This window comes from Crinia signifera, chromosome 3 (assembly GCF_055691185.1).
Source record: "Crinia signifera chromosome 3, ASM5569118v1, whole genome shotgun sequence".
In the NCBI taxonomy this organism is placed as follows: domain Eukaryota; kingdom Metazoa; phylum Chordata; class Amphibia; order Anura; family Myobatrachidae; genus Crinia; species Crinia signifera.
Genome location: NC_139219.1, coordinates 106,708,687 through 106,731,187, shown reverse-complemented (window position 1 = coordinate 106,731,187; position 22,501 = coordinate 106,708,687). Strand labels below are relative to the sequence as shown.

The 22,501-nt window shown below is 41.2% G+C and overlaps 1 protein-coding gene across 2 annotated transcripts in view; it reads right to left on the bottom strand.

Annotated features, from left to right (window-relative positions):
* The window catches only part of TMEM181 (transmembrane protein 181), a 70,446-nt gene that overhangs the window by 22,571 nt on the left and 25,374 nt on the right, over nucleotides 1–22,501 (bottom strand). For both annotated transcript variants that reach the window (XM_083176352.1, XM_083176353.1), the window contains exons 5-8: nucleotides 21,813–21,934; nucleotides 16,742–16,861; nucleotides 13,448–13,528; nucleotides 1,462–1,561 (exon numbers count right to left, since the gene is read on the bottom strand). In XM_083176352.1, the coding sequence (XP_083032478.1) occupies nucleotides 1,462–1,561; nucleotides 13,448–13,528; nucleotides 16,742–16,861; nucleotides 21,813–21,934 (423 nt within the window). The remainder of the gene's footprint in view (nucleotides 1–1,461; nucleotides 1,562–13,447; nucleotides 13,529–16,741; nucleotides 16,862–21,812; nucleotides 21,935–22,501) is intronic.

Here is a 22,501-nt window from a genome sequence, read left to right as displayed (position 1 = left end):
CTCTTTGGTACAAGAGCTACCCGATGTAGAAGTAATAATTCCAGTAGTATCTAGCATAGTGACTTAAGCAACAATTTTTTTTTTTTTAAATGGATTTAAGATTTAAATATCCAATCCAAGAAAAGAAAAACAGTTGGTTACAGAAAATCGAACATTACATAGTTACAGAGTAGTTAAGGCTTAATGAAGACATACGTCAATCAAGTTAAACCATTGGTTAGAGTATATGAACTACAGGTTGAGTATCCCTTATCCAAATTATTCTGAAAACCATACATTCCAAAATGTACTTTTCTTATTTTTTTTTTTTTATAAAAACCTACTGGGGATATCTGTAACTGGCATTAAACATGCGCACGAACATGATTGCTTGGCATTCAAATTCAGTGTCTGAGATTGTACACTAACTTTGTTTCATGTTTTAAAACCTTGTTTCATGCACAAATAAAATATATTTGTGTGTATTTCATGTGCTTTTCCAACATAAATGCAAGATACCTCATTCAAATATTAAAATACTCAAAAATACGGAATAATCCATTATCCAAAATTCTTCTGGTCACAGGCATTTTGGATAAGGGATACTCAACCGGTATTTGCTACATTTCTTTATATAAGTTATGTATTCAAATTTAATTTTTTGATTGTTTATTGTACCCCTGAATATATTTAGCAAATAGAGGTTTGTCCAAACTTATTTTAAATTTAGCTGCCCTGACCGTAAAAAAGTTTTTCCTTCAAAGGGTACAAAATCTTCTCTCCTGTAGTCTAGGATGTGTCGACATGCATTTAGAGCCGTTCCTCATAGCAAAAAGGTGTCTGATCGTTCATTATATTGGCCCCTGACATTTGTACATATTGAGCATGTTTCCATTTACATTGCGCAGCATGTCGGTAAAATATCCTTAATATGTATTAATAACCAATAAATAACTCATGTTACAAGAAACTATACATCAGGCACCCGTGACTGTATGGTTTAATATAAAGTTCCTAAATATTACGGACATATATGCCTAAATAGATACCTTTATGTGTAACATGACAATGGGAGACTCAAAATGGCATACTCATAACAGGGGGGCCTTTGATAAGAAGTGCAATAGGGACTAGAAACCAACTTTAGACATCACAGCTGTAACATTGTTCTATTTCTACTCATAATCAGATTATAGCCATGATATCACTGGGAAACCGATTCAAAAAGGTCTGTTCCTAGGGTGAGCAAACAAGCAGTGCTGTATATGATCCATGGGAGCTTCTCACCACAATAAAGAAACATTAGAGAATAATGGTCAGGTGTACTGAGCCTTGGAGAGTAAGTGAAGAGTACCAATCAATCAGCTCATTTTTCAGCCTGTAACATGGCACTTATGAGCTAAATGGCTGCTACTTTATCATTCTCAAATTTATCATTCTCTAAGGCATTACAAGTACATGTTCCATAAGTCTGTGACATACCATTGTAGAGCAGTAGCAGGGGTAAAAGGACCGACATCCACTTCTGTTCAATACCCCAGTCTCTCATGGAAAACTTTCTAAGGGAATGTGCAAACAGGCACTGCAAACAAAATATGGAACAGGTTATTGCTAAATATCCTACATGTTCTATGGGACTCAAAAAGCATGTACTTAATATTGAAGGGAAGGGAAGTAAAAAAAAAAAAAAAAGGTACTAGGGTGGAGAGAATGTATTACAAAACAGAAAAACACATTTTTCTGTTAAGCCAAAGGTGGAAATAAAGTTGACAATAACATTTGGTAACATTTATACCCCTTTCACATTGCACAAATAACCTGGGTCCAAACCAGGTTGTTGTTGGGTCAACGTGCGGTGTGAAAGGGCCTTTTCAAATGACCTAGTTCCAGCAATTAGGCTTTCCAACCTGGGTTAATCCTGGGTCGGACCGAGGTTGCTGTGCAGTGGGAACAAGCAACCTGGGTCAAGAGTCCCAGGTTCCATTCACACTATAGTGAGGAGGCAGTGCCAGCGTTAAGGGCTGCCTCCTCCCTTGCCCCCGATGACGTGCAGTAGCTCCGCCCCACATCCTTTCTGACGCAAGTGACCTGGCTTATTTCGACTGTCCAAATCCCAGGTGTGACCGGGCATTTGAGATATGAAAGGGGTATTATATTCATGGGAAATGCAGATGATATCTAGCTCATTTAGACTTAGTTTTGACACATTTGCTAATGCATAAGCTCTGTAAGTGTTGCATTTGGCAAAAATGCAGTATAGCGTTATTGTGGAAAGCACTGTAACGGTGTTTTGAATGCAGAAACAGCGGCAGTCACACACAGAACATAGTCGTGTGGCACATCATTTTAAATCAGCAGAAGCTGGCTGTCTATTCATGATGAAAATACTGTAGGATGTATTTTTACATGTCAAAAGTTGCATACAAAGCTGCTTAGTGCTAACAAGTTGCTCCACAGCATGGCAGGACTAACAACGTTGTTTAATGTGACTGCAGCAAGGATCTAGATCTAGCTATGCAATCTGCTGAAACATTCATTGTTCTACACAGCAGGTGACATATACCCAACTGTCTGACAGTCCCTGACCATGCAAATGTGGAATAAGAGGCAGTGAGCAAATTCAATCTTTAAGACAGTCCTTGGAATAGTGGCTAACTGCAATGTATATGTGCTTGCTTTTCTCTCCCTTACTTAAACTTCTACTTCATACCCTGTACAACACCCTGATGCTTATTACAGGGTCATGTTCAGTGTCACTGAAGTACCAAAGTTTATATACATGCAATGTCCATGGCTTTATTCCAATCCAAGTTCTGCTGTGCTTTGCATACAGACTCAGTTACACAAAGAGATATGTGTCCTGTATGATTAACCAGTGCAGTCTCTTGGGGCCTTCTAGTAGCAACTCACTACGAAAAAGATGCCTTTTTGGTTGGGAAAAAAAAAGGACACCACAAGCTTACTTGCACTGGAGCTAGCGACTCACTCATACGAAGCAAGTACCACCATATGGCATATGACATCTGTTCTCAAAAAAAATATAAATTGTAGAAAAAAAAATAGTAAAAAAAAAAAAATCAGCGGTTCTCAAACTGTGGGTCCTGACCTGCTCAGCATGGGGTGACGACTCCATGTTGCTGAACATTAGAATGATTTATTTCCTAATCTCAGTCAGTGGTTCAAGGAGTCTAAAAAGTATTTTGAATAGTCTTATTTTAGGCTCCTCCCATCATTATGTGCTGTCTGCTGACTACACATGTGATGTGATGACAGTCTGTGGTAACTTGCTGGGGTCCTGTCATTATTTTTATCATCTGATGGGGTCCCAGAGCAAAAGAGTTTGAGGACCCCTGTTGTAGATCATTGTTAGTGCCAATAGCAAACGTCTTTCACTCTTGTATACATTTTGTAAAGATCTGATTTGCAGTGTGCAGAGCTACAAGAAGTATTTTGTTGCTAATCGTTAATTAGGGTTAAACAGCGATCTTGTAATCCTGTGCCATGGCCTCCAAATCACTTGTGGGCATATTTATATACTGTAGTGGTGGATTTCAGTGGGTCTAAGCTTAAAACGTAAGCGGCCTGTAAGCAACACAATAGTGACTTGTGTGTTTTGTACATAATATTAACCCCTTCCCGACATTTGACGTACATTTACGTCATGGTCGGGATGTACTTCCCGACGCATGGCATAAATGTACGTCATGACTTTAAAGTGTCACCGCGTCTATAGACGCGGTGACAGAGGGACGATGGCTGCTGTCCCCGACAGCAGACATCTTCCCTCGTGGCCCAGGGGGGGCAGCGATGCCCCCCCCCCCCATCAGCGATCGCTGCGATTGGCTGTTCAAATGTGAACAGCCAATTGCAGCGTTTTCTGTGTTCTGTGTATAATTTTGTCTCTGCTGCCCCCTAGTGTCCAAAAAAATTAAAAGGAGGTTGAAATAATGATGGCAACATAAAGTAGACATATGGTCTTTGTTAGTTATTAACTATTTTGAGTGGTATGATTATTTGTCTCACAAGCAGAAAATTTAACATTTTGCAAATCGCAAAATTTTCCATTTTTTTACGACATTTTGGTATTTTTCACAAATAAACACAGACTGTATCGACCAAAATTTACCACTAACTTAACCCCTTCCCGACATTTGACGTACATTTACGTCATGGCCGGGAGGTACTTCCCGACACATGGCATAAATGTACGTCATGAGTTTAAACTGTCACTGCGTCTCGAGACGCAGTGACAGAGGGACGATGTCTGCTGTCCCTGACAGCAGACATGTCCCTGCATGCCCAGGGGGGGCTGCGATGTCACCCCCCCGTCGGCGATCGCTGTGATTGGCTGTTCAGTGTGAACAGCCATTCACAGCGTTTTCCTGTGTTACCAGCGAATCGGACGCTCGGTAACACAGGTGTCAATCACCGCCGGGCGTCAGGGGGCATGAGGGGGTCATCGGTGACGATGACACCTCACCCCACCCTCACCCTACCTGCCCCCAAGGCTGTGATTGGTCCGTGGGACCCACGGACCAATCACAGCCAAGGCGCGACATTTAAACTGACGGTGACTGCGCTGCAGACGCCATTCCGGTCTGGAATAGCGTGCAGAACGGTCACCGTGCCTGCCTGCCGTGAATACCGACCTGATCCTTGCTAATACTTACCTGATCCTTGCAAATACCTTACCTGATCACCTTATCACTGCTTGTAGCGTGCTGGACGCTTCCTGGATCTGACTTCCTGAGACTTCCTGCTGCTGCTGCAGTGTGATAGAGAGATAGAGAGATAGAGAGAGAGAGATAGAGAGAGATAGAGAGAGATAGAGAGATAGTGACAGAGAGAGCTATATTTTGTGTCTGCTACCCCCCCTTTTTGGGGGTGCAGGGGTTTTCTATATATATATAACTGTCAGTGCTGCTGCTGCAGTGTCATACAGTGATAGATAGTGATAGATAGTGATAGATAGTGAGAGGTAGAGAGATAGAGAGATTTGTGTCTGCTACCCCCCCTTTTTGGGGGTGCAGGGGTTTTATTTTATATATATAACTGTCAGTGCTGCTGCTGCAGTGTCATAGAGTGATAGATAGTGATAGATAGTAAGAGATAGAGAGAGATAGTGACAGAGAGTGATAGAGAGTGTATATTTTGTGTCTGCTACCCCCCCTTTTTGGGGGTGCAGTTTTTTTTTATACATATAACTGTCAGTGCTGCTGCTGCAGTGTCCTAGAGTGATAGATAGTGAGAGATAGTGAGAGATAGAGAGATAGAGAGAGATAGTGACAGAGAGTGATAGAGAGTGTATATTCTGTGTCTGCTACCCCCCCTTTTGTGCTGATCAGTATATCTGTGCTGATCAGCAACTTTTTGGGGGCGCAGAGGTTTTTTTTTTATATATATACCTGTCAGTTGCTGCCAGTTGCACTGTCAGTTGCACCAAAGGTTGTGCACCTGCTGTCCCTCACTGGTAATCAGTGTCGCATCACTGATCACCTTTTTTTTTTTTTGTGAGTGCTGTGGGGTCTTTTTTTAATTTTTTTTTTACACACACTGATTTTGTGGGTGTCCTGTGGCCACTGTGCGCCGATCAGTGACGTACATCACTGATCAGCTTTTTCGGCACAGGGTTGATCAATTTTTTTTTTTTTTTGGATCAGATTCCTGTTGCCTTTGAGCGCTGTTCAGTGACAGACGTTACTGACCAACATCTGTGCTCAATTTTTGGCGCAGGACCTTTTTTTTTTTTTTTTAACCCCTTCAATTTTTTATTTTTAACCCCTTCATTTTTTTTTTTTTTATTGGTATAAAGTATTTTTTTTTTTCTGCACCACATACACACTACATACCCCCCGGATTGAAATAAAGTTTGTACCCCCCCCCCTACACTATACACGTGTTGAAACATTTCACTACCAGTAACACAAAAATAAAAATGGCATCCCAAATGTCCTCCCAAATGTCCTCCCAAATGTCCTCCCAGTCATCCAGGAGAATGTATTCAGTGGAGGAGGCATATGCCATGCTTGCCTCTGACTCTGACACAGGCAGTGATGCAAGCGGGGAATTTGAAGGATTCGTCTTAAGCTCCTCTTCCTCCTCTGGTGATGAGGGACCCCCTCAAAGACGCCCCCGTAGATCAGCTGAGATTCCCCCCCCAATAATTGATCTAGTATGGACCCCACCACCAGACAATTTTGAGCCCCAGGTTCCTGAGTTTTTGGCCATGCCAGGAATCCAATTTGATTCCACAGGTCTCAGAGAAATTGACTTTTTCAAATTATTTTTCTCTGACGATTTTATAAATTTAATGGTGGACCAAACTAATTTATATGCCCAGCAGTTTATTGCTCAAAACCCCACGTCATCATTTGCTAGGTGGACCCCTGTAGATGCAGTAGAGATGATGACGTTTTGGGGTCTGGTGTTTCATATGGGCATAGTAAAAAAGCCAGAAATTAGGCAATATTGGAGTACAGATGTTCTGTACAGTACTCCATTTTACCGTATGGCCATGCCCCGGACTCGATTTGAGACAATTCTTAAATTTATACATTACACCGATAATGCACAGTGCCCACCCAGAGATGATCACACCTTTGACCGGCTATTCAAAGTCAGGCCGGTCATTGATCATTTCAGTGCCAAATTTGAAGAGGTGTACATCCCTGAAAAATTTATTTGTATCGACGAGTCCCTTATACATTTTAAAGGAAGGGTTAAATTCCGCCAGTACCTTCCCAGTAAGAGGGCAAGGTATGGCATAAAAATGTATAAACTGTGTGAAAGCACCTCAGGGTACACCCACAGGTTTAGGGTTTATGAAGGGAAGGATTCAAGAATTCAACCGCCAGAATGCCCCCCCTCCCTCGTAGGTGTTAGTGGGAAAATTGTCTGGGATTTAGTGCACCCCTTCCTGGATAAAGGTTATCACCTCTATGTGGATAACTTTTACACTAGCATCCCCCTGTTTAAGGCCCTTGGTTCAAGAGGTACAGCAGCTTGCGGTACTGTGCGCAAGAACCAAAGAGGCCTCCCAAAAACGCACATTGCCCAAGTAATGAGAAGGGGTGAAAGCAGGGGAATATGCAACGAAAATATGTTGTTGGTCAAATATAAGGACAAGAGGGATGTCCTTATACTGACAACAATTCACGGAGACAGTACCACCTCCGTCCCTGTACGAGGTACCAGTACCCACACCTCCAAACCTAATTGTATCCTGGATTACAATAGGTACATGGGCGGAGTGGATCTTTCAGATCAGGTACTGAAGCCGTACAGTGCCCTGCGGAAAACAAAAATCTGGTACAAGAAGGTGGCCGTGTATATCATCCAGATGGCACTGTATAACGCTTACGTGCTATTCCGTTCTACCGGCCAGAGGGGGACATTTATGCACTTTCAAGAGGAAGTCATAAAGGGCCTAATATTTGGGAACCAGCAGGCAGAGGGCCCCAGTACTTCTAGTACTGGCCCCCGTATTGTACCAGGGCAGCATTTTCCTGATGAAATCCCCTCCACTGGAAAAAAGGGCAGGACACAAAAAAGGTGCAAAGTTTGCTATAAAAAGGGAATAAGAAAGCAAACTATTTTCCAGTGTGACACTTGCCCCGACAAACCCGGCCTATGTATAAAGGAGTGTTTTAAAATATACCACACATCTATGGAATATTAGGTTCATAATTTCACCGTGCTTCGGGGGTCTTGCTAATGCCACATAGCACCCACCATTCATTCCACCAGAATCTGAGCCGCAAAATCCAAAAATCACTCCTTCCCTTCTGAGTCCTGCCATGCACCCAACTGGTATTTTTTGGTCACATGTGAGGCATTGCCGTACTCGGGAGAAATTGGGGCACAGATTTTGGGGTGCTTTGTCTCCTTCATTCCTTGTGAAAATGAAAAATTTTGAGCCAGAACTGCATTTTTGTGTAAAAAAATGTAATTTTTCATGTTCACTGCCCAGTTTTATCAAAATTGGTGAAACCCCTGGGGGTTTGAAATGTACACTATACCCCTAGATGAATTCCCTGAGGGGTGTAGTTTGCAAAATGGGGTCACTTGTGGGGGGGTTCCACTGTATTGGTGCTTTGGGGGTCTTGCTAATGCGACATAGCACCCACCATCATTCCACCAGAATTTGTGCTGCAAAATCCAAATATCACTCCTTCCCTTCTGAGTCCTGCCACTTTTTGGTCACACATGAGGCATTGCCGTACTCGGGAGAAATTGGGGCACAGATTTTGGGGTGCTTTGTCTCCTTCATTCCTTCTGAAAATGAAAAATTTTGAGCCAGAACTGCATTTTTGTGTAAAAAAATGTAATTTTTCATTTTCACTGCCCACTTGTATCAAAATTGGTGAAACCCCTGGGGGTTTGAAATGTACACTATACCCCTAGATGAATTCCCTGAGGGGTGTAGTTTGCAAAATGGGGTGACTTGTGGGGGGGTTCCACTGTATTGGTGCAACATAGCACCCACCATTCATTCCACCAGAATCTGTGCTGCAAAATCCAAAAATCACTCCTTCCCTTCTGAGTCCTGCCATGCACCCAACTGGTATTTTTTGGTCACATGTGAGGCATTGCCGTACTCGGGAGAAATTGGGGCACAGATTTTGGGGTGCTTTTTCTCCTTCATACCTTCTGAAAATGAAAAATTTTGAGCCAGAACTGCATTTTTGTGTAAAAAATGTAATTTTTCATGTTCACTGCCCACTTGTATCAAAATTGGTGAAACCCCTGGGGGTTTGAAATGTACACTATACCCCTAGATGAATTCCCTGAGGGGTGTAGTTTGCAAAATGGGGTCACTTGTGGGGGGGTTCCACTGTATTGGTGCTTGGGGGGTCTTGCTAATGCGACATAGCACCCACCAAAATTCCACCAGAATCTGAGCTGCAAAATCCAAAAATCACTCCTTCCCTTTTGAGTCCTGCCATGCACCCAACTGGTATTTTTTGGTCACATGTGAGGCATTGCCGTACTCGGGAGAAATTGGGGCACAGATTTTGGGGTGCTTTTTCTCCTTCATACCTTCTGAAAATGAAAAATTTTGAGCCAGAACTGCATTTTTGTGTAAAAAATGTAATTTTTCATGTTCACTGCCCACTTGTATCAAAATTGGTGAAACCCCTGGGGGTTTTAAATGTACACTATACCCCTAGATGAATTCCCTGAGGGGTGTAGTTTGCAAAATGGGGTGACTTGTGGGGGGGTTCCACTGTATTGGTGCTTGGGGGGTCTTGCTAATGCGACATAGCACCCACCAAAATTCCACCAGAATCTGAGCTGCAAAATCCAAAAATCACTCCTTCCCTTCTGAGTCCTGCCATGCACCCAAATGGTATTTTTTGGTCACATGTGAGGCATTGCCGTACTCGGGAGAAATTGGGGCACAGATTTTGGGGTGCTTTTTCTCCTTCATACCTTCTGAAAATGAAAAATTTTGAGCCAGAACTGCATTTTTGTGTAAAAAAATGTAATTTTTCATTTTCACTGCCCACTTGTATCAAAATTGGTGAAACCCCTGGGGGTTTGAAATGTACACTATACCCCTAGATGAATTCCCTGAGGGGTGTACTTTGCAAAATGGGGTGACTTGTGGGGGGGTTCCACTGTATTGGTGCAACATAGCACCCACCATTCATTCCACCAAAATCTGTGCTGCAAAATCCAAAAATCACTCCTTCCGTTCTGAGTCCTGCCATGCACCCAACTGGTATTTTTTGGTCACATGTGAGGCATTTCCGTACTCGGGAGAAATTGGGGCACAGATTTTGGGGTGCTTTTTCTCCTTCATACCTTCTGAAAATGAAAAATTTTGAGCCAGAACTGCATTTTTGTGTAAAAAAATGTAATTTTTCATTTTCACTGCCCACTTGTATCAAAATTGGTGAAACCCCTGGGGGTTTGAAATGTACACTATACCCCTAGATGAATTCCCTGAGGGGTGTAGTTTTCAAAATGGGGTGACTTGTGGGGGGGTTCCACTGTATTGGTGCTTGGGGGGTCTTGCTAATGCGACATAGCACCCACCAAAATTCCACCAGAATCTGAGCTGCAAAATCCAAAAATCACTCCTTCCGTTCTGAGTCCTGCCATGCACCCAACTGGTATTTTTTGGTCACATGTGAGGCATTGCCGTACTCGGGAGAAATTGGGGCACAGATTTTGGGGTGCTTTTTCTCCTTCATACCTTCTGAAAATGAAAAATTTCGAGCCAGAACTGCATTTTTGTGTAAAAAATGTAATTTTTCATTTTCACTGCCCACTTGTATCAAAATTGGTGAAACCCCTGGGGGTTTGAAATGTACACTATACCCCTAGATGAATTCCCTGAGGGGTGTAGTTTTCAAAATGGGGTGACTTGTGGGGGGGTTCCACTGTATTGGTGCTTGGGGGGTCTTGCTAATGCGACATAGCACCCACCAAAATTCCACCAGAATCTGAGCCGCAAAATCCAAAAATCACTCCTTCCGTTCTGAGTCCTGCCATGCACCCAACTGGTATTTTTTGGTCACATGTGAGGCATTTCCGTACTCGGGAGAAATTGGGGCACATATTTTGGGGTGCGTTTTCTCCTTCATACCTTCTGAAAATGAAAAATTTTGAGCCAGAACTGCATTTTTGTGTAAAAAAATGTAATTTTTCATTTTCACTGCCCACTTGTATCAAAATTGGTGAAACCCCTGGGGGTTTGAAATGTACACTATACCCCTAGATGAATTCCCTGAGGGGTGTACTTTGCAAAATGGGGTGACTTGTGGGGGGGTTCCACTGTATTGGTGCAACATAGCACCCACCATTCATTCCACCAGAATCTGTGCTGCAAAATCCAAAAATCACTCCTTCCCTTCTGAGTCCTGCCATGCACCCAACTGGTATTTTTTGGTCACATGTGAGGCATTGCCGTACTCGGGAGAAATTGGGGCACAGATTTTGGGGTGCTTTTTCTCCTTCATACCTTCTGAAAATGAAAAATTTTGAGCCAGAACTGCATTTTTGTGTAAAAAAATGTAATTTTTCATTTTCACTGCCCACTTGTATCAAAATTGGTGAAACCCCTGGGGGTTTGAAATGTACACTATACCCCTAGATGAATTCCCTGAGGGGTGTAGTTTTCAAAATGGGGTGACTTGTGGGGGGGTTCCACTGTATTGGTGCTTTGGGGGTCTTGCTAATGCGACATAGCACCCACCAAAATTCCACCAGAATCTGAGCTGCAAAATCCAAAAATCACTCCTTCCCTTCTGAGTCCTGCCATGCACCCAACTGGTATTTTTTGGTCACATGTGAGGCATTGCCGTACTCGGGAGAAATTGGGGCACAGATTTTGGGGTGCTTTGTCTCCTTCATACCTTCTGAAAATGACAAATTTGGAGCCAGAACTGTATTTTTGTGTAAAAAAAATAATTTTTCATTTTCACTGCCCAGTTGTACCACAATTGGTGAAACCCCTGGGGGTTTGAAATGTACACTATACCCCTAGATGAATTCCCTGAGGGGTGTAGTTTGCAAAATGGGGTCACTTGTGGGGGGGTTCCTAACTTTTAGCATCTTATGGTGCCTAGAAACCTACATGGTGCCTAAAAAATAATCTCATAAAAAGGAGGCTCCAAAATCAAGTAGGTGCTCCTTCTATTATGAAGCCTGTGGTTTGGTCACCGTGCACACTAGGGCCACATATAGGATATTTATGAAAACAAAAGAATTGGGGGAATCAATTTTCAGTCACATTTCTCTAGTAAAATGTACTGTGTTCCTTAGAAAAATGTATTAAAATTGCAAATCTGCAAAAAAAAAGAAATTTTGAAATTTCACCTACACTTTGTTTTAATTCCTGTGAAACACCTAAAGGGTTAACAAACTTCCAAAATGCTGTTTTGAATACTGTGAGGGGTGCAGTTTTTGAAATGGCATCATTTATGGGGGTGTCTCACATACAAGTCCCTCAAAGTCACATCAGAACTGAACTGGTCCCTAAAAAAATCAGTGTTTGAAATTTTCTTGAAAATTTGAGAATTTGCTATTCATATTGTAAGCCTCCTAGTGTCCCAAAAAATTAAAAGGAAGTTGAAATAATGATGTCAACATAAAGTAGACATATGGTCTATGTTAGTTATTCACTATTTTGAGTGGTAAGATTATTTGTCTCACAAGCAGAAAATTTAACATTTTGCAAATCGCTAAATTTTCCATTTTTTCACGATATTTTGGTATTTTTCACAAAAAAACACAGACTGTATCGACCCAAATTTACCACTAATTTGAAGTACAATGTGTCACGAAAAAACAATCTCAAAATCACTGGGATAAGTAAAAGCAAAAAAAAGTTATCCCCACTTAAGTGAGACATGTCAGATTTGAAAAAAAGGGCTCTGTCAGGAACGCAAAAACTGGCTCTGTCAGGAAGGGGTTAAAGTACAATGTGTCACGAGAAAACAATCTCAAAATCACTGGGATAAGTAAAAGCAATAAAAAGTTATCCCCACATAAAGTGATACATGTCAGATTTGAAAAAAAGGGCTCTGTCAGGAAGGCAAAAACAGGCTGCGGCGGTAAGGGGCTAAAGCCACTTTAAATTTTGAGCGGGAAGCTGCCACCGTAGAAATATACCCCACAGATTTACATGCCAGAAAAAAAAAAAGATTGAAGGCCTTTGTAACATCTGGGATAGATGTACTAAAACTTCTAAAATCCACAAATCGTGGTGTTGCCCATAACAACTAATCTGATTCAGTCTATCATTTTGCAGTGCTGGGAGCTGGATCCCAGTGAACCAGAGAGAAGGAGCTGCTGAAGGATAGTAAACACACTCTGCTTCCTCTGGCTGGATTCAGTACTGAATCCCGGCGGTCGGGATCCCGGCGTTCAGAATCCCGACAGCTAAAATCCCGACAAGGGGGGGGGGGGGGGGACGTGGTTCGCCCCCCCCCCCCCCCCTGCGGGCTCGCTGCGCTCGCCACGCAGCAGGCCCGGTGCCTCGCTACGCTCGGCACACTAATTTATTCTCCCTCCAGGGTTGTCGTGGACACCCACGGAGGGAGAATGTGTCAGTATTTCGGCGGTCGGGATTCCGGCGTCACGATTCTGAAAGCTGGGACCCCGACCGCCGGGATTTTAACTGCATCTCCTCTGGCTGACGTCTTAGGGAATCTCAAACTCCTGCTGCTGTAGAAACCATTTTCTGCACGCCTGCCCCTACTGCCACTTTTCACATAACAGAGGAATGGGGAATGTAATGGGGCGATAAGGAAGGGTAATTACTAATTATGCGGGTGAGATAGTCTGGACTCCCGAGGGGCAAGAGCTGGCTCTAGCAATCATGGGTGGCTGCCTAGTGGTGGCGACGGCCCTGGCCATCACTTGTCTGTTTAAGAAGATTTGGTAAATTTAGACCCTGTACTTTCTTCTAAGGCTTCTTAAATCATGTATTTACTATTTTAGATTCTTATATACTTACTGTGACCATGAAAGTGAGAACCACAAACACAAATCGAAACCAGATCTCCACTTGTGAAAAGGTTGGGTTGTACGTTTTCCACTAGAAGAATTGAGGCACATGTTAAATATTATTTTAGTACTTCTCTTCCAAAACATATTTGTACAGGAAGGCTGAGCCCCCCCAAGTGGTATGGTTACCTTCCAAGCCTTCTAAATTGTTTTATTTGATAATTAAAAAGCTTGAAATCCATGCTGCCAATAGCTAATCACCCATTAATGAGTGAAAGACATGTTTGTGGTACACAAAGTTATCCTCTGCACATTGATATTAACCATGTAACATTATTTTCTACATTTGTGTGAAAATTCATCTACAGGCAATAGTGTTTGGGACATATTCTGGTTCTTGAGCTTCACAAAAGTTTTAGCGTGAGACTCTTGCTCCATCACCTGCTCCATGCCAGTTAAAACTACCAAAATTAAACTTCTATACCAAGATAAGGGTTTTTTTGTATCAACAAACATCAACCAATTGAAGCCATTACTTAGGTCAGATATATTATTATACAGCGATAATATATAGAAATGCAACAGAGCACGGGACATGGTGCTCCCATCCCAAGCGTATGTATTAACAGTGAAAAAAGAAAGGGAAAGATGGTCTTTTTTTGGTGCACAGAGGTAAGAAAGAAAAATTCTAATATTTTGTAGTGTTATTATAAAAAGTAACTTTTAATTTTATCTGTTTTAAAACTGCTTATTTTCGTGAAATATTAGTGCAGTAAACAAAAATATATATATTTTTAAAACGGTGTCAGTGTGTCTTTTTCTGATATGGTTTTATCCAGAGAAAAGTGTTAAGCGCGGTAACACACCAGAATAGGGTGGCCAATCCCGGGATCGGGATCGGCGGGATCCCGGGATTTGGCCCTAAAAACGCCGGGATTTGAATCCCGGGATTGGAAGTTCCAATCCCGGGATTGCGGGATTGGCCTGCGCATGCGCGAATCTAATGTCGGGCAGCGCTGAGACCAGCTCAGACGCTGCCCGGCTTCTCCCAAACCCCGGCGCGCTGCTCTGTGGCTGCGTGCAGCGTGACCTGATGTCAGAGGTCACGCTGCGCACCGCGTCTGATGCTCCGTGCACGCTCACCGCTAGGTACCTGTGCATTCACTGCTGCCCGGGTACTGAGACGTCAGTCTCCCGCACATCTGCAGGCCTCCAGACCACCGCTGCCCGGCTACCGCACATCTGCCCCCAATGAAAGCCGCCGGCCTCTGAACATCACTGCCCGGCTCCCGCAGCAATGGCCGGGTGAGTTAGACTGGGTTTGGGGGGGGACTAAAGTTCGTCATTATATTGACGAACTCAATCCCGGGAATCCCGGGATTAGGCATTTTTCAATCCCGAATCCCGGGATTGAAAAATAGCCCCGGGATTGGTATCCCTACACCAGAACGATTAGGGCTCAATTCCATCAATCTGGATCCAATTCCGACCGATTGGATGCAGATTGTATATAGATTGGGCATGTTTAGATCCAATTCCGATCTGATTGCAATCCGATGCGCGTCCCTGCTGTCGTTTGGTCGTTTTACAGATCCTACCTGCTGCAGGTAGGATCTGTAAAAGATCCATTCAACTGGATACAGACTCAGATCGGATTGGGTTAAGATTGGATGCAGATCGTTAGCAGATCGTGTGCTCCAACAGATCGTGCGACCATCACACAATCTGCTTACGATCTACTAACAATCAGGATCGTTCTGGTGTGTACCAGGCCTTAGGACTGTTTTGAACATCCAAGTACATTACCTAATCACGTATAGTCTTGCCAATAATTCCTGCAAGTGTTTATACAATGTTTCCTCAATGGATTATTATTGTATCAGATTCCCTTTCATCTATTATTTCTCTATAGACATATTTGTAAGTTCTGTGTTCTTTTATCAATCAGTAAGAGGCGGGGGAATGTAGAGAGACAGATTAATATTTAGGAATTCTTACTGTCTTTTCTTATGTTACATACGTGGTAATGTATAGGATTGTTTCTATTTAACAACATATAACTCTGGTTTAATTTTATTGTAAATTCTTGGTTTTGGGTTTAATGATATTTTTTGCATCTATCTACACGAAAACTGTGTAAATATTACACTGCTTATTATGCTAATATAGTTAATATAATCTATACCTGTATTGCGAAAACAGATAAATTAAAAGTTACTTTTTATAATAACACTACAAAATATTTGAATTTTTGGTACTTGTGAGTTATCCGGGCGCCCGATTTCTAAATCGGGTCGGATCGGGCACATCGCATCGCATCGCATGCGACCATCGGATGCGATGCGATGCGATGACCCGATTTTTCCATAGGAATCAATGTTAAAATGGACAGAGTCCATTTTAACATGGAATTCAATGGGAAAAAGGGGTCCTCTTCATACCCCTACTATCCAAGTGGGCATGGAGTTGGATATAAACCTGTGGCGAGCGTAGCGAGCCACCGAGCCCGAAGCGTGGCGAGCCCCGCGAGGGGACATAGAATACCGTCCCTTCGCTCGCCACGCTTCGGGCTCGGTGGCTCGCTACGCTCGCCACAGGTTTATATCCAACTCCATGCCCACTTGGATAGTAGGGGTATGAAGAGGACCCCTTTTTCCCATTGAATTCCATGTTAAAATGGACTCTGTCCATTTTAACATTGATTCCTATGGAAAAATCGGGTCATCGCATCCGATGGTCGCATGCGATGCGATGCGATATCGCATCGCATCTGATTGTATGCCTTAACTTAAGGCATACAATCAAAAAATCGGGCGCCCGGATAACTCATAAGTACCGAATTTTTCTTTCTTACCTCTGTGCGCCAAAAAAAGAAGACAATCTTTCCCTTTCTTTTTTCACTTGCAATCTATTGTCTCTGGCTGCACCCCCATAGAGAATGTACATACAATTGTGAATATTGTCTCATTTGGGGCCTCATTGGGTGCCATAGCACCAACCTGTGCAGACTCTCCAACTCCCCTTTAAAATACTATGTATTAACAGTCCCTGGTCCAAAAGCTCATTTGTTCCCAATATAAATGTAATCACAAAGAAACCATTTATTTAAAAACAGACACACATACGTCTTATTATTTAAGAAACAGGTATTCATGAAACATGTAATCAGAGTGACATCATGAAAACATCTGTTGTCTGTGTACACGTGGACTAATAGACCGACCGATCAAAGTGCAATATTCAGCATAGATTGCAAAACACATCTTTTTATTTGTGCAACACAAACATGCATAAAAATACTTACTGTAAAGGTGACAGCTGAAATTATGTATCGCAACTGGTTTAAATTTTCAAACCGAACAGTAAGCTGATAGGTTGTATAATTCAAGTATCCCAGGTGGACCACTATAATTTCCTCACATTTCTGAAAGAAGATGAAAACAAAAACTGACAATGTGAGCAACCGTGGAATACGGAAATAAAATCACATATAGGAGTACTGTTACTGCAAAATATAGCAGCTCTCCAAACTATGTATTGGTTCCCAAGCTGGGTGCCTCAGGGTACCTGCAGAATTGCCCTTCTGGTCCAATATTAATTCAAATAGTTTATGGCCAGTTTAATAAACAAAAATCAGTGCTTGTGGCTTCCAATCATAAAATATGTGGAACAAACAGAAATTAATCTTGTCCTGTGTCACATAACTGAATCTAATGATAACATAAACCCAGTTTACTTAAGTTAATATTTTTTTATATTTTTCTGAATTACTCAGTAAATAAACTTTTGGCCTACATTTGCCATAAGAAAAAAAAAACAAAAAACAAAAACAAACTCAGACTTCAGGGCAAGGGTTTTTGAAATCGGTCCTCAGAATCCCATACAATTATTTATTTTCACTTTCTAATATAGCGCAGCATATTCCATTGCACTTTACAAGTGGAAACAACAGTGATAAAAAAAAACTGTGTAGAAACTAACAGACATACAGGTAGGAGGGCCCTGCTCGCAAGATTACAATCTATAGAATTCAAGCTTTCCAGGTCACCCAGCAGCCATACTGTGTATTACCAAATCGCACATTTTTAAAATCCACAGGTGACCTGGAAAACATGAAATGTGTGAGGTCCTGAGGACAGTGTTTGAAAGCCTCTGCTCTAGGCCCTGGTGACATAAACAAATAAAATAAGAGAGGAGTCTAGGAACCACGGAACGAGGAGGGGGCAAGGGTGCTCGGGGGTAGAATGGTGGGAAGGCTTGAGGAGATTTTAAACAAGGAGGGGGGGGGGGGGGGGAGAGAGAGGGTATAGTAAGAAACCTTAAACCAATAAATGAATATAGAATAGAGGGCAATGACAGCTACATTGTGTAGGAAGAAAGGGGAAGGTAGGAAGAAGGGAAAAGGTATACGAAAGGTATAGGAGAGACACACCGCCAAATATTGATATTGTCCATGATACGGATTTATATCTTCAGGAGGCTTCTGCAACTGTAACAGGTAACATAAAACAAGGGCAAAGGAAAAATGAGATCTGGATGCTAGGAGTATAACTGGTAAAATGGGGGAACTAGAGACCCTAGTTTTGGAGGAAGATTTTGATCTCATAGGTATTACCGAAACATGGTGGGACGAATCACATAAGTGGGAGGCTAACATAGAAGGTGTATAGTCTGTTTAGAAAAAATAGATTAGGTAGAATGGGAGGGGAGGGGGGGGTATGTTTATATGTGAAACCATCCTCAAAGCCAGGTAATATTAAAAGGGGCTAAAAACATTATAGTAGGAACATGTTATAAACCACCCAACGTAAATACAGAGGAAGAAAAAGACCTCTTGCTACAGGTGGGAAAAGCAGCCAGCTTAGGGGATAGTACTATTATGGGTGACTAACTACCCAGAAATAAATTGGAAAAATAGGTCAAGTAGTACCGCTAAGGGAACGGTTTTATTGGATGCCCTAAATGACAACTATTTGTATCAATTTATGGAAAAGCAATCTCTTGATAAGCAACTATGGGGACATTCTTACTAACATAACCATAAGGGAGACATTGAGGAACAGTGATCACAATATGATCACGTTTGAATTAATATTTAGCAAAGATAATTATATTGGAGCAACTAGGTCCTTAGGTTTCAGAAAAGCAAACTTTGGTAAGTTTGAAGAGTCCTTAAAGGATATAAACTGGAAGGAATTATTTAGAGGTATGGATACTACTAAAAGCTGGCAATGTTTTGTTAAAATACTGCAGGAGGGCACTGATAAATTTATTTCTAAGGTAAATAAAGGAACAAATGTCAAAAAGAAACCAGTCAAACTTGAAATAGCAAAAAAAAAAGCATTCAAAGTGGTTAAACAAGATGTGACACCCGAATCATTTGCTGCATACAAAGAATGTAATAAGAAATTTTAAAATACAATCAAGATGGCTAAATTAGAGACAATGTAAAATAGCTGCATATAGCAAATCTAATACCAAAAAAAAAAAATCTAGTTATATAAAGAGAAACAGTTAAGGAAGAAAAATATTGGCCCACTAAAAAATAAGCAGGGAAACCTTTTTTTCTTCGGTATTTACAAGGGAAGAATCTTCAGAGGATCTCCCACAGATTAAATGCTCGGTTCTGAATTGCTCCTAAACTGTATGTTTGAGTGAGGAAATAGTCAGAAATAGATCACAGAACCCAAATAGTAACAAATCTCCTGGCCTTGACAAAATACACCCTAGGATACTAAAATAATTGAGTTCAGTCATAGCACTACCATTATATTCAAAGGTAGTCAAACTTGCCCTGCAAATTATAGACCAGTCAGCCTTACATCCATTGTGGGGAAAATATTAGAAGGAATAAGAAGATATAATATCCAAAATTTCTTAGAACAGGAGAAGGTGATAAGTAGAGACAGGATTATATGCATTTGCATATTTGCATATGCATTTGCATATTTTTCCCATTCTCACTGGCTATTGCATATGTTACCTAAAATCTAGTGACGGAGCATATTTTATGCCCCGTCCTCATCCCACCCGCGAGTTACAAGTAGTGGTAGAGTGTGCAGGCTGGGGCAATATGTGCACAGTGTGGGATGTACGCTATGTCTGACACTGCTCTAGGCTGCCAATCCATGTTGATAAAAGTCAGTCGGGGCGGATGCCATTACGAAGCTCCTGAACCTTTGCCTGCCCCTGGTCTGGGACTTTACACCAAGAGACAGACTTCTGCAGCAGAGGAGGTGGGCGGAAGGGTTGTGACATCACGTGGTGCGGAGGAAATGCCGTGTCACAGTGAGTATGTGGCGCAGGGAGGAAGCCTTCCACTGTGCTGCCCTCACACGCTATGCTGACATTTGATCTATCGGCGCTGGAGATGAGGGTCCGTGTAGTTGATGCAAGAAGAGCTTTGGACGCTGCAGTCTGCTTTAGCAGCCAGGAAAAAAAAAATCCTGTGTACAGAACTAGACATCTGTAGATGCTGTGAGCCTATTTTTGAGGTTTATTTGCAACTAATTGTATGCTGATTTTTAAATAAATAATTTTACATAAATAATAATAATAATAAATAATTTTAAATAAAAAATTACTTTTTTTATTAATTAATGTAGCATATTTTAACACTTTTTATGCATATTTTAAGTATTTTTCATGCATATTTGCATGCATATTTCAAGCTTTTTATGTTGCATATAATCCTGTCTCTAGTGATAAGTAAGGCTCAGCATAGGTTTGTCAAAAATAGATCATGCCAGACTAATTTAATTAGCTTTGATGAGGAAGTCAGTAGGGCGTTGGAAATCGGTGGATGTAAAACTTCTTAATTTTGCTAAAGCTTTTGACATGGTGCCTCATAAAAGGTTTTTAATAAAACTAGGTAATTTAGGGTAAGAGAATAAAATTGGTATTTGGATTAAAAACTGGTTGCACAATCCGGGACAGAGAGTGGTGGTAAATGGCATACATTCCAGCTGGGGTAAGGTCCACCGTGGAGTCCCACAAGGTTCAATATTGGAACCCACATTGTTTAATATATTCATTAACGATATAGGAAATGACTGAGTAAAATTGCAATATTTACGGATCACACGTAATTGAATAAGGAAATTAACTTAGGAGATGATTGAGAATTTAGATATCTATTGTAATTTTAAATACATTTTTAGTTAAAAGTATTGGGGGCTCCTTTTATCTTTATTATATTTGTATTGGATATGGAGACACCCATACAATAGCAAAATGAGGGGTTAAAAAGGGATAACATACATACACGTATGGTGATAATAGTAAGAGAAAAATGTGACAGAAAAGGGCAACTAAGCTAGTAAAATATATCAAATCACTAGAATACAGAGATAGGTTAACAAGGCTAAATATGTTTTCACTGGAGAAACGGAGGGTGAGAGGTGATATTATTAATATGTTCAAATACAGGATAGGGAATCATAAGGAACTGGGAAATGATTTATTCAGGAACAAGGCTATACTTAGGACATGCGGACATGCACCGAGGCTCAAAGAAAATAAATTTCGTGCTGAATTAAGAAGAGGATTCTTCACCATTAGAGCAGTAACATTCTGGAACTCCTTGCCGTTGGGGGTGGTTAGAGCATCTACGGTTAATGAATTTAAATCAAAACTGGATACATTTTTGGCCACTAATGGAATCCAATATCTATCACCTACTCAAGTCAGTAGTTACAAGTCAAATAGGTTGAACTTGATGGACGAATGTCTTTTTTCAACCTTAATTACTCTGTTACTATGGCCATAAAGTATACATAATTAGGTACTCTATGGGAAACAACCCCCCCCCCCCCCCCCCCCAAAAAAAAGTATAAATATAGGAAGACCTAATTGAGGCAAAATGGTCAGCAAATAGTGATCATAGGAATTCAAGTATTATGGATATGGATATTCCCTCATGCATCTTATCTGCTCAGTCTAAATACATTTTCTTAGCTTCCCCATGAACTCGCTCTACTCAAAATCTAAACTTAAACTTAAAGCTGCAAAAAATGTGACTGCTAGTCACAGACATATTTTTGCACCTCATGTAAAGGAGGAGGAAGGGGAGGACTATACATAGAAGAGACAGAACCCAAGGTACAGCGCCTCTGCTCACTACATCAAGTGACTGTGGTCACCATGGCAGTATGAGATAAAGTACAGAGTTCCAAATCATTAATAGCAGCCTGAAGAAACAAACCAAGTAAATACAGTAAAATGCCAATATTTCTGTAATTGCCCATAACAGTTTTTTAGGTTTAAATAACAAACATTTTCATTGTGTTGTTCCTTTAATATGAAGGCAATGTGGTCTTTATTGACCCACACAGTTATGAGCTGGTTTCAGTGAAGCACTGGCAAAGTATATGTACCTGAGCACAGCTAATTGTCCTAGGACGAGTGTGTTCTTTGTTATCAACATAGGGTACAGATGCATCAGGAGTCACACCATGTATTTTCACAGACATTGTAAAATTGGTTTGGAAGCTGGAGTCTGCGCAAAGATAAATAGTTAATCAAGAGAGTATTATAAATAAGTAAATGTAGAAAATCAGTCATTTCAACTTGCAAAACCAAACAAAAATATATATTAGAAAATAAAAATACGCAATTATTTTTTGTTTTTCAGAAGAATTGAAAAAGTAAAAAAAAAGTGTTGGCAATGTAAGAAGTGGCTTCATGTGTTTGCACTGCATAGGCCTGATAAACTATACACATCCTACATAGAATATACACATCCTACATAGAATATAAAGAAACCGGTACCACTCACCAAAGAGTGAGTGTCAAATATAAGGATAAAAGAATGCAGGTAAGCGAGCAATAACTAGCAATGCTTCACACCAGAGAGCAGTTAAAAGGCAGTGGGGGAATTTACTAAGATGTGTATTCTACGTCACATGTGATGTTGCTATGGGCAATCAACCTATCTTTTAGAAGGTGCTAAATAAGTAGATTCTGATTGGTTGCCCATAGCAACATCACATGTGAAGTAGAATACACATCTTAGTAAATTTCCCCCATACCAACTACAGATTCTTTCCTGGTACGTAACCCTAGA